Genomic DNA, 15279 nt, shown 5'->3' with positions numbered 1-15279 from the left:
GGGAGGCGTCGTTTGACTTCAGGAGCTCCTGCGATGCTCCTGCGATGCTCTTACTCTGCGGGAGAAAACCAAAAACCAAAAGTAGCAAACATGGAGCGATATGACTCGTTTAGATTTTGGGAAACGTGCATCGACAGGTACAGTGTCCTTTTCCCCGCGTCTTTAAAAATAATTCATGCATAGATCCCCCACTGAGAAAACCCTTTTATATACTTTCTCCTTTGTACACATTTTATATAGAACTATATATAATATCATTTCTCTATATCTATATTTTCAGAAAAATTCTTTCCACACAATAAAAAACAACAATTAAACAAATGCTTCAAACAAAACAACAAAAAGAGAGAAGATGGAAGAAAGAAAATCACGACTGAGGCCAGTTTGGCACTTTGTCATGAGAACATGACAGAACTCTGTTAGTTGACGGTAAATAGCGATACTCTATTTTTCTTTGGTTTTTCTTCTCCCTCGGTGAGAAATGAAACACAGCAGTACTTACTTGGCACCTAAAAATGCTGGTAGAATGAAAGATATCAGTGTTTTCATAGTTATATGTTTAGTGTACGCCTCCCGCCTCCAAACTGCTCAGCAGATCGGGAATTTTTAGAGAAGAGCAGGAGGGAGGCGTGTCAAATGAGAGGAAGAGAGCAGTAATAAAACACGGATGTAGAAAAGAGAAGCATAATGTGCACATAACACACAGGAGATGGAAAAAGAGATGACGCCAACGTAAAAAAGAGAAAACAGCGAGGAGCGAGAGAGCATTCGTCCCTTTGACAAATGTTGGAGGTCTTGAGCCTGGAAACAGCAGACCGTCTTTGAAAACAGTATCTTTGAAAGATCTGAGTCACCCACCCCAAACTGCTCATCTGCTGCTGGACACTTCAGTTGCACCTCCACATGCCACCAGTGGAGGGAGCTGCCAAGTTTTACAGCACATGACGCAGCAGGTGGAGTTGCTTTTGGAGAAAGAAGAGAATAAGAGGACAGAACGAAGGCCCACGTCTAGAGGCCTCCCTTCCAGAGCGGAAGCAGAGCCAGTGTTCCTGGTCCCTAGGTGGCGCTGTGTCGGGCCTGTCCCTACTATACCCTGGTGGTGGAGTGGGGGTGGGGCAGGGTGTTGTTGTGGCCGGTGGAGGGGAATGTGTTGAAGGCGTGAAGAGGCTGCATGCTGGTGATGGTGCTGGGGATCACGGTGATGGTGTATGGCGTCATCAGCAGCACGTTGTCGGGGGCGCGGCGCAGCGCCAGGGTGTAGTCGGGAGGGCAGGCGGGCCGCAGGATGTCGTGGGGTCGCAGGGGCTCCATGTCGTGGTGAGCGTCGTGCTCCCAGTCCTTCATCTGCAGGGACATGATCTCCTCCTCCTGGCTGTGAGCCAGGTCGTTGGCGGGGCCGCCCCGCTGAGGGGACAGCCGGTGCCGGCGCATCTCGTGCTGCTTGTCACGCTTGTAGTAAAGGGCGGCGAAGGCCAGGATGTTGAGGAAGAAGAGCGACGCTCCAACTGCAACTGTCACGCTCAGTTCGGTGGAGTAGTCGCGGGTGTGTCTGGGAAAGAGGTCCTGGGGCGGGCGCTCTGAGCCCTCGGGCTCAGGATCTGATGGGAAGGTAGGGTAAGGATGACGAGTGGTTCGAGGAACGTTGTTTCTGGGCCTCATGGTGCGGGGGTCACGGCCTGCGGGGGAGCGCGTAGTGGTGGGAAAGAGCACGTCGTGCAGGCTGTGAAGATGAGGGACTAATTCCAGCCAAAAGGCCACTTTGTTAGCTCTGTAGTTGTCTCTGACACGAGGTTTCAAACCGATGTGAAGGTACTGCTTGTCCTTCCAGTTGAACTTGGTCCAGATGACCTCCTCGAAGCGGTTGGGCTTGGTATGAATGAACTTGGTGTCCTGAGGGACGGGCAGGTTGGGGTCCCTGGTGGAGCATAAAGGTTAAACGTTTCAGTTCAAAGTTATATTCAGTCTCCATTATAAGTAACATGTGGCATCAATACACTGAATACAGACAGGAGGCCCATTCTCTGTGCAACCTTTAAACTATCTAAGACCAACCGGCTGCTCTGGGATCTGGATGCTTTTGGTGAACCAGTATGTTCAATTCTTCAAAGCCACACGGGAATTAAACTAGCAACCCAGATTCAAGTATTCAACATGACTAGAAGGCTATCAGTGAACATACAGTAACGTGTACAGTTTACACTACTGTGACATGAGGCCTACCCAGTCTTTGCGAAGTTAGTCCAGTAAGTCATGACCACAGCGCTCAGCATCACATCGTTCTTGGAGAAGTTGCACGGGAGCAGGTCCGTGGCACCGATCATCGGTACGCCGAACACGTAAGGTATCTCGTCTCCGTGCGCGGCGTCGGCCCACTCGGGCCGCGTCTCGGTTTGGCAGTGGTGGTAGAACGTGTAAAAGTAAACTGGGGACTGAAACTCAGCATGGAGTTTGGCAGTGGCCACAGCTGGTGCCACCCACTGGTGGTCCGTAAACAGGAAGTGAGTGAGAAATCTAGAGAGGAAAAAAAGTCTTTCTGATAACAGGATAACAGAAGGAGTGACAGGCAGCAGAGAGGAAGCATGACTGCATTATCCAAACATGTCTGTACTGTGACTGTGGTCCGGCTGTGAGGGGTTCGCAGGCCGATCTGTCAGAAACACCGACACTGAGATTGGGAGCCCACTACCTGGGGGATGATAGCATTACTGCCCACAGAGCCTCAAAGGTTAAGGCGCAGACACGCCGTGATGTGGATGAGTGGCTCTCTTTAGCACGCTTGTCTTGTTTGATGCACTTCACTGGGCTCACATGTTACTGATTCCATTCTTTACTCGCATGTTTTAAACGCTTAAAGCACTTTCACAGCTTTTTATATTCTTTTGAAAATTCATGTGAACTCAAGCTGTCAGAATTGTAATGTAAGCTTTGATAATTGTCCACATTTGTCATTTTGACGATTATCCGTTTATTTTAATGAATACAGCAAACAGAAAAAAACGAACAAATCAACAAACGCGGCTCCTAATGAGACAAAACCTGATGATGCTGCAAAATGCAGTTAAGTGAGAGGAGGCTGTAAAATGGAATAACTGAAAAAGTAGCAGTGTACAGAGGTGGCGTCCTCACCCTCTGGGTAGCCGTAGAGGCTGTCAACAAAGTTGGAGATGGTGTAGTCGAACGCCGCAGCTGAGATGCCGTCGTTGTCCTCACTGTCGTCCACAAACTTCAGCCCCTCTCCCTGGTTCACTCCTATCAGGATGTCATAGTTTAGGAGCTCCCCCTGGTGGAGCAAATAAGGAAGAACATGCTGAGTGCTGGGACAGAGCCTGTGTGCATCACAAGTCTACAACAGGAAGTGCAGCTGAAGCACAGCTTTGTGAATTGGCAGCATTTCATTTCCCAGTAAACAAAATAAAGATTAGCTGTTGCCATGAAATTCCTACTATAAACTGTAAATACTGCAATATATGCAGGGTTCATACACATTTTTAGGGTCAAATTCAAGCACTTTTTAAGCACATTCAAGGTCAATTTTCAAGCTTTTCCAGCACATTACCAAAAAAGAAGCATGTTTCACTTTGCATCACCTCAGTAAGACCTTGTAAAAATTTAAACAAATCATCTGAGGTCGATTTAAATGTCTTTTGTTCCCCTTTTGTTAAAAGAGCAGCACACAAAAATACAGAAAAAGGAAACGGTTGCCTTACATGCATATAGTGTACAAACTCAAAAAACACATTCCTCTTAAAAATTAAGATGTGCAAATGTGAACAAATCAACTTGTTAGAGATCTTCATCTCCACTGTAAATAAACAACAAGCCAGAGAACAAGAAAACTGCACCAAACACCACAAACACCAACAAATTAATGTCTTCTCATCAGACATTGAAGCTTCTTTCCTGTGTGACATAAAAAATAAGAGACAGATGTTTGTTTGTTTTTTTAACTAGTTAAGCACCCACGTTCAGTCATCCACCCATTCACGCACACATTCACGCACTGGTGATGTAGCTACAGCCACCCTGGGGCGCCACCAGGCCCTCTGACCACCACCAGTAGGCAACGGGTGAAGTGTCTTGCCGGGTGAAGTGTCTTGCCGGGTGAAGTGTCTTGCCCAAGGACACAACGACCGAGACTGTCCAAGCCGGGGCTCGATTACAAGGCGAACTCCTAACTCTTGAGCCACGATCGCCCAGTGGGGACATGGGGACATTTCAATTTCCAGCAGGAAGCTCCCCCTTTTTGTTAAACCCTTTAGATCAGGGGTCGGCAACCTGCGGCTCTTTAGTCCTTATAGTGCGGCTCCGCGTGGTTTGTGAAAATAAATTAGCTGAAGTGTATTTTATTTATGTTAGTTCTTTTTTTAACTTGTAGTTCTAAATTGGAAGATTATTGTGATTTTGCAATATACAAATAAAATTATATTTTCTTATTTTTTCATCGCTCAAAATAAGCGTCACACTCGCGGAAGCCGGTGTACCTGGCGAAACGCCGTGCATTTATCGAGCCTTTCAACCCCAGATAGGCCAATTATGGCTCTTTGGCTCTTTGGGTCTTAAAGGTTGCTGACCCTTGCTTTAGATGAACAGAGTTTTTTAATTAAATACATAATCTTTAATAAATGTTCTCTTTTATAAAAAGTAGGATAATTAAAAAAACTTTTATTATACCTCTATTGAGTAGAAAAAAAACTCGTGTTTTCTGTCGTCTGTTATATAATATTAGGGATGTTTGTGACAATTAATTTCTTAATCGGCTGGACTAACCAATAGTCCACAACCAGGAAACACTGAAATTTTACGTTAAGTTTGAAAACAGTTAAAAAAAAAATACCCCATTCCAAAATGTCTTGTGACAATCTCATTGGCTTAGGGAGTGATGATGTCATAGATCTTAAGAATCTTAAGTCCTTTGATGTTTTTCCTTAAGTAGGGGTGAGAAACAGCAAGTTTTAGTTCGTTTCAGCAGCATCTGTGTTTGCAGCCTACAAAACATTCACCACAAGCTCTTCAAAGTCATCGTATAGAAACTCCAACATGTTTCCAAGGAAAAAACAACCAATTCAAAAAGATTACGCCGCCTCTCCTTCCTGGCGTGGCCGGCCAATTTCCCCAAATGGCTCCTCATCCTTCCAAAGGGCGTTAGAGGAGAGTAGGAAGGAAAACTACCTTCTCCAGAAAAAAATGCAACAAATTGAAGAAGAGAAACTTCAACTGGAGGACAAATGTAGACGAATGGAAGCCCAAAATAAAGAGCTGGAAGACAGACAACAGCGCCAGCCGGACATAAAAATTATTAATGAGGGCTGGGGAATCAAGTTTGCTCAGAGCCGAGAGCAGATTGTGCACCTCATTAAAGAAAACAGGCAAAAGAGTGCAGAACTAAAAGAAATGACCAACCAGCTCCAAGACAAGAAAACGATGACTGATAAGATACAACGGGATCTCCAATACATGGACCGAAGGAATCAGCTCCTCCAAAGACAGCTCCATGAAGCTGTGGAAGAAAAGAAAGAATTCCTCCAACAGAAGGAAGAGCAGGACAAAAAGCAACGAGACATGCAGCACGAACTGAAGAGCATGCAGGAAAAATACCGCATGCTGAAAGAAAGCCTGGATGAAACACTGCGCCAAAATAAAGACCTTCTTCAACAGAAAGAGCAACAGCAGGAAAGACTGAAAGAAGGAAAACGTGTCGTCCAGGACTTTGAGTCTAAAAATCTAAAACTGCAAGAGTTTTGTAATCAGCTGGAGGACAAAGCAACTAAAGTGGAAGAAGAAAAGGACAAACTGGAGAAACGCTGCTCACAGATGCAGAGAAGGATCGATCAGATAGCGAGAAACAACTCCGAGCTCGTTAAGGGGATTTTGGTGGAATTCAATAACTTGAAGCGTGAAAACACTCAAATGCAGGCGCAAAAACAACAAGAAGACAAAATACATGAAGACCTGCAGCTCACGCTCCAAGAAATCCAGAAAAGAAACGAGCAGTTAGAAGACAAGCACAAAGAGGTCCAACAGAGAAATGCAGACATGCACAAGGACAAGCTGATACAGGAGGCAACATCCAAACAACTCAAAGACAAGCTTGAAGAACAACAAGCAACATTGGAAGAGGTGGAACAAAGATGTGAGAAACTTGAAGAACAAAACGCAGAAACCATCGATGAGCTGAGAAATCTCATCCTGGAGAAAAAAGCGCTCGTGGAAAAGTGCATGAAAAAAAAGAAAAAATGGTTCCACTTGTTCCGGAGGAGAGAGGCTACTGCTTCCTCACCTGATGTAGCCTCGTCTTGCTCCACCTCTGTTCACCCCCCCAACCAGTCCCGGCCGTTGACTGTCCCCTCCTGAGCCTGGTTCTGCCGGAGGTTCCTGCCCGTTTAAAGGCAGTTTTTCCTCCCCACTGTCGCCAACTGCTTGCTCAGAGGGGATTGTTGGGCTTTTCTCTCCTCTGCCTTGTTTCTTCATTTACTTGTTTAACTTTTTTCAACTTATCTAAATAATAAACCAATTAAATTTATCCTTTGAGTATTTTTCATCTCATCTTTACAGAATCTTTCCAAAACATTTTCAAACATTCAGATCTGTCTTTTATTTTCTTCTTGAAGCCTCATAAATGGTGAACTAAAAACCCGGAACATGGTTTGAAACATAGTTTCAGCTGAAACTGGCATAACATGCTGTGTGTGTGTGTGTGTGTGTGTGTGTGTGTGTGTGTGTGTGTGTGTGTGTGTGTGTGTGTGTGTGTGAGTGACAGGGTATCACTAGTTAGGTCATCATGTTTAGACTCATTCACTCCAAAATTATTTAGGCCAAATCTTTAAAACAGTGTCATTTCATACACATTTTCAATTCACTTCAATCGCACAAATGCAGAAATAATTATTTGCAGTATCTTATTTATTATGAGAATGTCATGCCTGATCATTTGTACCTACACCACCAAAAATGGGGGCAAAAGGGAGGAGATCATGTTTAATCGGTTATAAGAAAAGGTCAGAAATATAAGTACCGACATGAGCAGTGTCCACAGAAACCTCTGACTCTCAGCTCAAAGCTCATATAAACCATTTCTACAACCAGCAAACAAACAAAGACACCGAACAGTTAAAAGAGCAGTGACGTCACCACGAATCTGTGGTCAGGTAATATCCATGTTTTGATTGATGATTTTCTGGAGTTAAATGTGAACCGAAGCATATTTTGGGTGTTATATGCTATTAAATACTTTTTAATTTATTTAAAAGTATTTAATAGCATATAACACCCAAAACATGCTGGGTGTGGAAATAAGAAAATCAGAATTTCCTCTGTTTGAGTCACAGTAACTTTGACATAGTAACATTTGCAGTAAGTCCTAAATGTTCACCTTTAAAATCCCTCCCTCTGTTCATTTTGCCCACATCATGTTTCAGTGGTTGGCCTCAGGTTCTTCAGCTTCCTGACAGTCTGAAGTCAGCTGACAGAGTTTCACCTGCTAAATACACAGAAAATCTTGTTAAAGCCGCACAGTTTGCCCAACAGTAATATTCCCATTAAGCCCTTTCTAAACACTTTATAACAATGTTTCATCACTAAATTATAAACTTCTTCTCCAGATCTGCACGACTGCACTTAGTCACAGACTTTATTTAATTGTCCTGCGGCTGCTATCATATATTTTACCAAACAGTTCTTCTCACACAGTCACAGATATATTTCTCTCAATGCAAACTTCACTCATGTCTCAGACAGGAAACTTGAGTTTTTCTTTTTTTTCTGTCCCCACTCATTCAACTAATTTGCATATTGAGTCACATCTCGAGAAGTTGCCCTGACAACAGAAATGCATATTCAAAACATTGCTGCATAATGCAATTATTATTCTTTTATTTTTATTTCTACAGTCGTCACTTCTTTTGCTCAATCAGCTGGAAACCACTTCTAATTCACTATTTTAAACCTGCTTTAAGCTTCTAATCACTGGTTGGTCCTCCCAGTCTCTTTTTCCTTGTCACAAAAGTCGCTCTATTGTCCTGCAACTTCCTGAGTTATTCCTCAGCTTCAGCCTTTAAGTGTGTTAAATCTACACCATTCAGCATTTATGTCATGTATTCACATTCATGAGTGTAAGCATGTCTTCATTGCGTGTATGTTGTGTGTTCATATTAATATTGAGTGTAAGCTGGTCTTCGTTGCCTCGATGTGTTTTTATAATCAGATTTAATTCCTGCATCTTTGCGCTGAACTGTGGATTCAAACTGTCTCACTTCTGATTCTCTCCAAAAACAATTTCACATGTGACAATTTCTACATGTGTGTTTTCTATTTTTCTATTCATTTATGTATTATTAGTTCATTTATTTCTTTATCTCTCTCTCTCTCTTACTTTTTTTATTTACCTTTCTGTTGCGATGCTCTGGATGTTTCTAAACCCACAAATGCAGTCTCACTGTTCAACCCAATTTTCCTATGCTGGCATCCTGGCAGCTGCACGCTTGACTTTTCTCAGTTCATGGGCAGTTATTTTGCACCTTGGTTTTTCCACACGCTTCTTGCGACCCTGTTGACTATTTTGAATGAAACGCTTGATTGTTCGATGATCACGCTTCAGAAGCTTTGCAATTTTGAGACTGCTGCATCCCTCTGCAAGATATCTCACTATTTTTGACTTTTCTGAGCCTGTCAAGTCCTTCTTTTGACCCATTTTGCCAAAGGAAAGGACGTTGCCTAATAATTATGCACACCTGATATAGGGTGTTGATGTCATTAGACCACACCCCTTCTCATTACAGAGATGCACATCACCTAATATGCTTAATTGGTAGTAGGCTTTCGAGCCTATACAGCTTGGAGTAAGACAACATGCATGAAGAGGATGATGTGGACAAAATACTCATTTGCCTAATAATTCTGCTCTCCCTGTAGACTTTTTTCTTATCGCCTTAACCTCCATGGTCTCAAATTCTTTCAGGATATAATTTCTTTTAACCGGATTAGGGCAAATTTCATTTATCAAAATATTCCTGATCACTTTGTTTGTAAACCTGCTGTCACCAAATTCAACTCCAGCTATGCAGAGCTGCCTCAGTCCAGGAGAAATTTTAGAGTGCACAATATCTTCTTTTATCATTGATCTCAAAGGGACTGGGATGGCTTTCACTGGGGATTTATATCTCTTAGCAGTACATCTTACATCAAATTTCTCACAAAACGTCTCATGTTTTAGTAAGACCCCATTATCATCCATAAAATGAGCTACAGCCCAAATCCCTTTAGATCTCCATTCATCCACGTACACAGATTTCCTACACAAACGGATATACCTGTTGTTCCATATAGGGGTGTTGTGAGGAGTAAAGCTATGTTTATAGATTAATTTCCAGTAGAGACGGACCTGCTGATGGAAAGCTGAGAGTTTAACAGGTAACGAACTGCAATCAAAGTCACAACGTAACAAAAAGTCTATTCCACCCATTTTGCCAAAAATCACATTGGGAATAATGTTCCAAAAGGAATTTTTGTTCCTAATGAAAGATCTTAACCATTTCAATTTTAGTACACCATTCATAACATCAAAGTCAGTGGCATTAGCCCCACCCTCTTCATAATTCTTAATCACATCATTTTTCTTTATATAATGACATTTGTTCCTCCATATGAACCTAAAATTAAGAGTATTTATAGATTTAATTAGTTTTGGAGGTATGGGCAGAGAAAAGGCTGGATAGATGAGTCTGGACAGACTGTCCATGTTGGTTAGCAAGATTCTCCCAAACAGAGTTATGTCCCTTTGCAGCCACATGTTTAAAATCGACTTACACTTTTCTATATTGGTACAGATATTCTTATTTTCTGTTGATGTCTTATCCTTGCAAATTACAATGCCCAGATACTTCACCTCTTTTTTGATCTGCATATTATTTATTGCTTGCAGGGGACACTCATGCAGAGCTAGAATTTTGCATTTATTAATATTCAGCTGTAGGCCAGAAGCTTTGGAGAAATGGTTGATCGCCTGCAAGGCTAAAGGAATCTGGTCCTCATTTTTTAGAAACAGGGTGGTATCATCTGCCAGCTGACTGATTATTATCTGTTCACCCATCACAGTTAACCCCTTAATGTGACTGTTGTTAATCAAAATAGACAACAGCTCAGCAACCATGATGAACAGAAGTGGTGAGCTGCTACATCCCTGCCTTATCCCTCTATTAACCTCAAACCTTGAACATGTACCATGTTCTAGCAAAACAGAGCTGTTAATGTCATTATATAGCATCTCTATAACATTGATAAATTCCTCTCCAAAACCAAAAGACTGCAGAGTTTTTAATATGAACGTATGTTCAACTGAGTCAAATGCTTTGTAAAAATCCAAGAACAGGATGTACCCTCTCTCTTGGATTAATTCACTGTATTCAAGGAGATCCAAAACCAGCCTAATATTGTTATGAATTAGTCTTCCTTTCAAAAAACCTGATTGTGTTTCACTGATAATGTTTGAGATGCCTTTCTTTAGCCTCTCAGCTACAGCTCCAGACAGGATCTTATAGTCAGTGTTTAGTAAGGTGATGGGTCTTAAATTGTCTAAAATTCTTTTATCCTTACCCGATTTAGGGATCAGGGTTATCAGCCCTTGTTTCGTGCTCGGCATCACTTCTTTTTTCTCTATCGATTCCTTTAATGCATCAAACAATAAAGTTCTTAGGTCCTTCCAGAAGAATTGATAAAAATTAGTAGTGAGTCCATCTGTCCCTGGGGACTTGTTTAATGCCATTTTCATGACCACCAAATCCAGTTCCTCAATTTTAAGCTCTGAATCACACAGATCTTTGAACGGCTTGTCAATACATGGGATGAGATTATGAATCTTATCAAAGAAACTATCAGAATCAGCTGCTGAATATTCTGAGGAGTACAATTTGGAATAAAAAGTGAAGACTTCTTTTCCAATCTTTCTGAAATCTTTACATTCAGTCCCATTTATCAACAAGCTTGAGATTAGATTTCTCTGCTGTCTGCACTTTTCCAGCTTACTAAAATATGATGAGTTCTTTTCACCTGCCTCAATCCACTTGGCTCTCGATCTTATAAAGGCACCCTGGGCTTTCTCTAGGTAAAGATCGTCTAATTTAGTTTGTAACTCCATCAATTTATTCTTTTCTTGCACGTTTAGTTTTTCTTTACTACAGCACTGAGTTATTTCACGAAGTAAATTACTTTCATATTCCCGTTTTTCCCTGTTCAGTTCTTTGCAGAATTTTATAGTGAATTCTCTGATTTTGAATTTAATAAGTTCCCATTTCTGTATATTACCCACTACTGAGTCATCATTTTTTATATCTGTAATTTTATGTCTAATTTTATCACAATACTTGTCCTTATTTAAAAGGCTGGCATTAAATTTCCAATATCCCCTGCTACTACGTTTCATCCTTGTTGGTTCTAAGACAAGATCAATGAAACAGTGATCAGATAGGGGTGCTTTGGAGATTTTAGATGGTGAAGTACACCTCAAAATGTCATCGCTCACTAACCAATAATCAATTCTTGACCTGCTTTCTCCATTAGGTTTAAACCATGAATAATTCTTAACTCCAGGATTCAAACTTCTCCAAATGTCTGTAAAATTATTATCACTAGAAAAGTTCTCAATAATGTTATTCTGTTGCCTCCTTCCTAAGCGAGGAGGCCATCTGTCCATCCATTCATCTGAGGTCATGTTCCAGTCTCCTCCTACTAGGATGTAATCTGTGGGGTACATAACTTTAAACTCTGAAATAACATTTGTTAGATTTTCCAATAGACGTTTATTTTGACCTTCGTTATTATGTCCATAAAGATTTGTAACAATTAGAAATATACCTTCGCTCTTCAAGCTGCAGTTGACCAATGACCCTCACTATCAGCTTTATATGTTATAATCTCCCCTGGGAACTTATTAAAACAAATCGCCACACCTCCAGATCTGTTAGATCCACGACTGAAAAGAATCTTGTCTCCCCACTGATTAGCCCAAAAGGTAACATCGGCATCCACAGAGTGAGTCTCTTGTAAAAACAGACAGTGACATTTTTGCCCCTTGCAAAATAAAAAAAGTGCCTTTCTCTTAACAATTTCCTTCAAACCCCGAACGTTTAATGAACCAAAAGAAATTTTTGAGTGAACCATAATAAGAATATGCTAAGAAAATAACTTTTTTTTTAAAAAGAAAAGAAAAATATATAAACATGAGTTTAAATTGTAACACTTGTCACCAACTCAGTGACTAATAACCTTTAACTTTAAGTAGAACTCTTTTGTCCCATTAATAATATTCCACTGTATACAGTCTTACATCAAGTCTTTCATTCAACGTCGATGATCCTCCGTCCTTCGATGTATCCATGAGGACCCCGGAAAAAGGCCCGTTTCCCAGCCCGTCTGGCTTGTTCAATTTGCGGCCACAGCCGCCTCCTCTCTTCCCAGTCCTCCCGCGGCAGTACCTCAGCGAAGTGGAAACCGCCGTTCTTACAGACAGCCGAATCTTTGGTGCGACGCCAAATCTCCTCTTTCACGTGTCTCAGAGCAAACAGAATGATGATATGTCGGACCTTGTTCTCAATCTTCTTCCCAACTCTATGCACCACATCCACAGATTCTTCAAGCTTTGATATCATATCAGGTGCGATCTTGCCAAGAATTCCAATAACCAGCGATCTGACACCTTCATCTCTTTTCTCTTCTAATCCTTTAATCCGGAGGCACCACCTCATTTTGTACCTTTCTTGCTCTCACACTCTCTCCTTGAGGTCGTAGTTATCTTTGGTCAACTGCTCGTTTCGTCTCTCCAACTCTTTAACCTTTTGTTTACATTCTTTCACCTCCTCCGAGTTGAACTGAACCGCTTTGGCTAGGCTGGCTAGCATCGTACTAGCTTGCTTGCATTGCACACTCAGGTCAGCTAGCTGCTCGTCCACTCTTTTTTCAAGGTTTTTTCTTCGTAGTCATGATCCGTTCCTTCTCTGCTGTCTTCCTTTCCATCACATGGCGATGTTGTTTCTTGTTTTTTGAGGTCGAGTTTGAATTTAGCAGGTTTAACTATACTTGGGGCAGTCATTTTACTACTTTCGAGTGGAAACAATAACGAACACAAAGTAAATTCTGGGACAAGTTCAACGAGCTCCTAATTCGTGCGACTGCTCAACTCGCCATCTTGCGCCACCGTCTCACTACTAGATGAACTTGTGACACACATCTGCAGCAGAGGCTGAGTGGCTGCTCTCACACCTGGAGCATCCAAATCGACCCACAAACACGTTGAAAGATGCAATGCCATCAATGTGGATTGTCAAGACTGAGAGACCTCTTCCCTCTGACCCCTCCCCAAACCCTCAAACCCTCCTACCCACCTCGACATACAAACTCTGTGTGGCTTCACGTGTTCTGTTGATGTTTACTTGATCGAAATAACTTGAACACAAACACAAACAAACAAAGAGGAAGACCGCACCAGAAGGAAACAACTACAAGTCCCAGCATCCTCTGTGTTTAGGGAGCAGCAGTGAAAGTGAAAGCAGGAGGAGGAAGGTGGAGCTGAGGCAGGTGAGTGTTAACATGAATATGTTTCTTCTTATGACATAAAATAATTCCACGCTGTTCGTGTCTGTGGGTGAAATGTGAGGCCGGTCGGCTCCTCTGAGCGCTGGTTTCCTGTAAGTAGAGAGGAAGTGAGTTTAGCTGAGCCTCCGTTTAGTGTGAGAGAGCAGGAGGAGAGTGAGAGCTGTGCTGAGGCAGGGTGAGTGTTAACACCGCTCTGACATTACTGTGTCTCTGTGGCGGGAACAACAGGCTCCGTCAGTGGAGGCAAAAATAATCAGACTTTGGTTTTTCAAAGGAAACAACTTTATGTCGGAAGTTCCCGCACGCTCATTGGATAACGATGTGTCAATCTCGAGCTATTAGCCAATGAGCGTGCGGATTCACAGAAAGACCCGCCTTTATCACGGGACTTTAAAAACTACAATGGCGACAGAAACTCCGTGAGTGGAGTTCAGGGTGACGTTATGAAACTGTGACGTTTGAGCCACTTCCCGTTGAACGTGAAACTGATGGTTTCTGGTGTTTGGGTCTGTTTTTCTGTATTTATGCAGATAAAGTGTAAACTCAGATGAATTATACCATCAAATGTTAAAGGAAAATATCAGGATGAGTGTCTGTGAGCTGAGAAGGACGTGAAGCGAGCAGTTTATCCCAGAGCTGAAGCTGCTCTGTGTGCAGAGATGAGCTCAGATTCCTGCTGTGATTGATCAACAGTCACAGAAATGTAGACTTGTAGTTATTACTGCAGTATGGTCACAGCAGATACTGATAAACATGTATTATGAGGATGGATGATCAAGTTTCTCACTCTCTCCTTTAAATCTCAGTTTTTTCTTCTTCACAGTTTATCTGTTAATTTATTAATGAATAACACTGAAAGAGTTTCTGTTATATTTCCCCTTGAACATCAGCTTATTAGGGCGGCATTAGGAAATAGCCCCCCTCCAAAGAATGAATAAATGAATGATGATAATAATAAAATGATTCAAAAGCAGAGCTCAGAGTGGTAGAATGGTCAAACATGGATCCACGGGTGGTTCAACTGCATTTGGTGACGTGACTAAAGCAAATCTTTCAAATAATCCCACCATCAACGGGATGTTGTCTCCTTTACTACGGTTACTTTACTTGGTCACCGTGTGAATTTCTTTGAAATGAACCAAATTCTTTTATTTATCGGTTGTTGCATATTTAACCTCTACAGTCAGGAAAGGAGGAGATGAGGCCTCAACAATGTTGGGTTGTAGCTGTGCTTCAGGTTAGAGTGAGTGTCCATGGAATAAATGTAAGTCAGTGAACTGGAAACATGACTGTGTTCAAACTTTGTTTCCTTTTTATAATGAGTCTAATCAAAGGTGGACAGAAGTATCTCCACTGTGACTTTTCTGTGTCACCATCAGAGCTTCTGCACAGTGTTTCTGGGGCAGATAACATTGCAGCATTATGGAGACATTATGGAGACAAAAAGAAAAGCGTCTGGACTTCTTTAAGTTAAACTTAAAGAAGTCCAGACGCTTTTCTTGGACTGTTGGTTTCAGTGTTGAGTCTCATTCACACACTCCCTCAGACTCTTCACACACACTGATTTGCTGACATAAACACACTCCTGTGTGCTTCACACACACACTGAGGACCATCTACAGACTGTGAGCTCCGTCTTCTTTGTCTTTGGAGCCGAACTCTGACAAAGTTAGGAACAAAACTTTCTCCAGCGTGTGA

General features: G+C 41.9%; 2 protein-coding genes across 2 annotated transcripts in view; one reads left to right on the top strand and one right to left on the bottom strand.

Annotated features, from left to right (window-relative positions):
* The window catches only part of LOC146577576 (protein NLRC3-like), a 72998-nt gene that overhangs the window by 46260 nt on the left and 11459 nt on the right, over nt 1–15279 (top strand). The gene's annotated exons all lie outside the window — the stretch shown is intronic.
* Nucleotides 1087–5039, bottom strand: LOC146577577 (neuroligin-2-like). The gene is made up of 4 exons (XM_085269737.1): nt 5001–5039; nt 3091–3280; nt 2221–2533; nt 1087–1915 (listed from the first exon to the last, which is right to left on the bottom strand). The coding sequence occupies exons 1-4, from the start codon at nt 5037–5039 to the stop codon at nt 1087–1089; spliced, it is 1371 nt and encodes a 456-aa protein (XP_085125863.1).

This window comes from Mchenga conophoros, linkage group LG3, assembly GCF_057382185.1.
Source record: "Mchenga conophoros isolate Kocher_MC1m ecotype Shallow Benthic linkage group LG3, M_conophoros_male_GT1.1, whole genome shotgun sequence".
Lineage (NCBI taxonomy): Eukaryota > Metazoa > Chordata > Actinopteri > Cichliformes > Cichlidae > Mchenga > Mchenga conophoros.
Note: the sequence above shows the minus strand (reverse complement) of the source record. Positions and strands in the feature narration are given on the sequence as shown.

What these genes read in the sequence shown, in the direction of transcription:
- LOC146577577 (XM_085269737.1), bottom strand. Translation starts at nt 5,039, where the DNA reads ATGTTGGAGTTTCTATACGATGACTTTGAAGAGCTTGTG. An exon ending in ATGACTTTGAAGAGCTTGTG is followed by an intron (nt 3,281 to 5,000) that starts GTGAATGTTTTG and finishes TTGCTCCACCAG; the next exon opens with GGGGAGCTCCTAAACTATGA. An exon ending in TGTACACTGCTACTTTTTCA is followed by an intron (nt 2,534 to 3,090) that starts GTTATTCCATTT and finishes TCCTGTTATCAG; the next exon opens with AAAGACTTTTTTTCCTCTCT.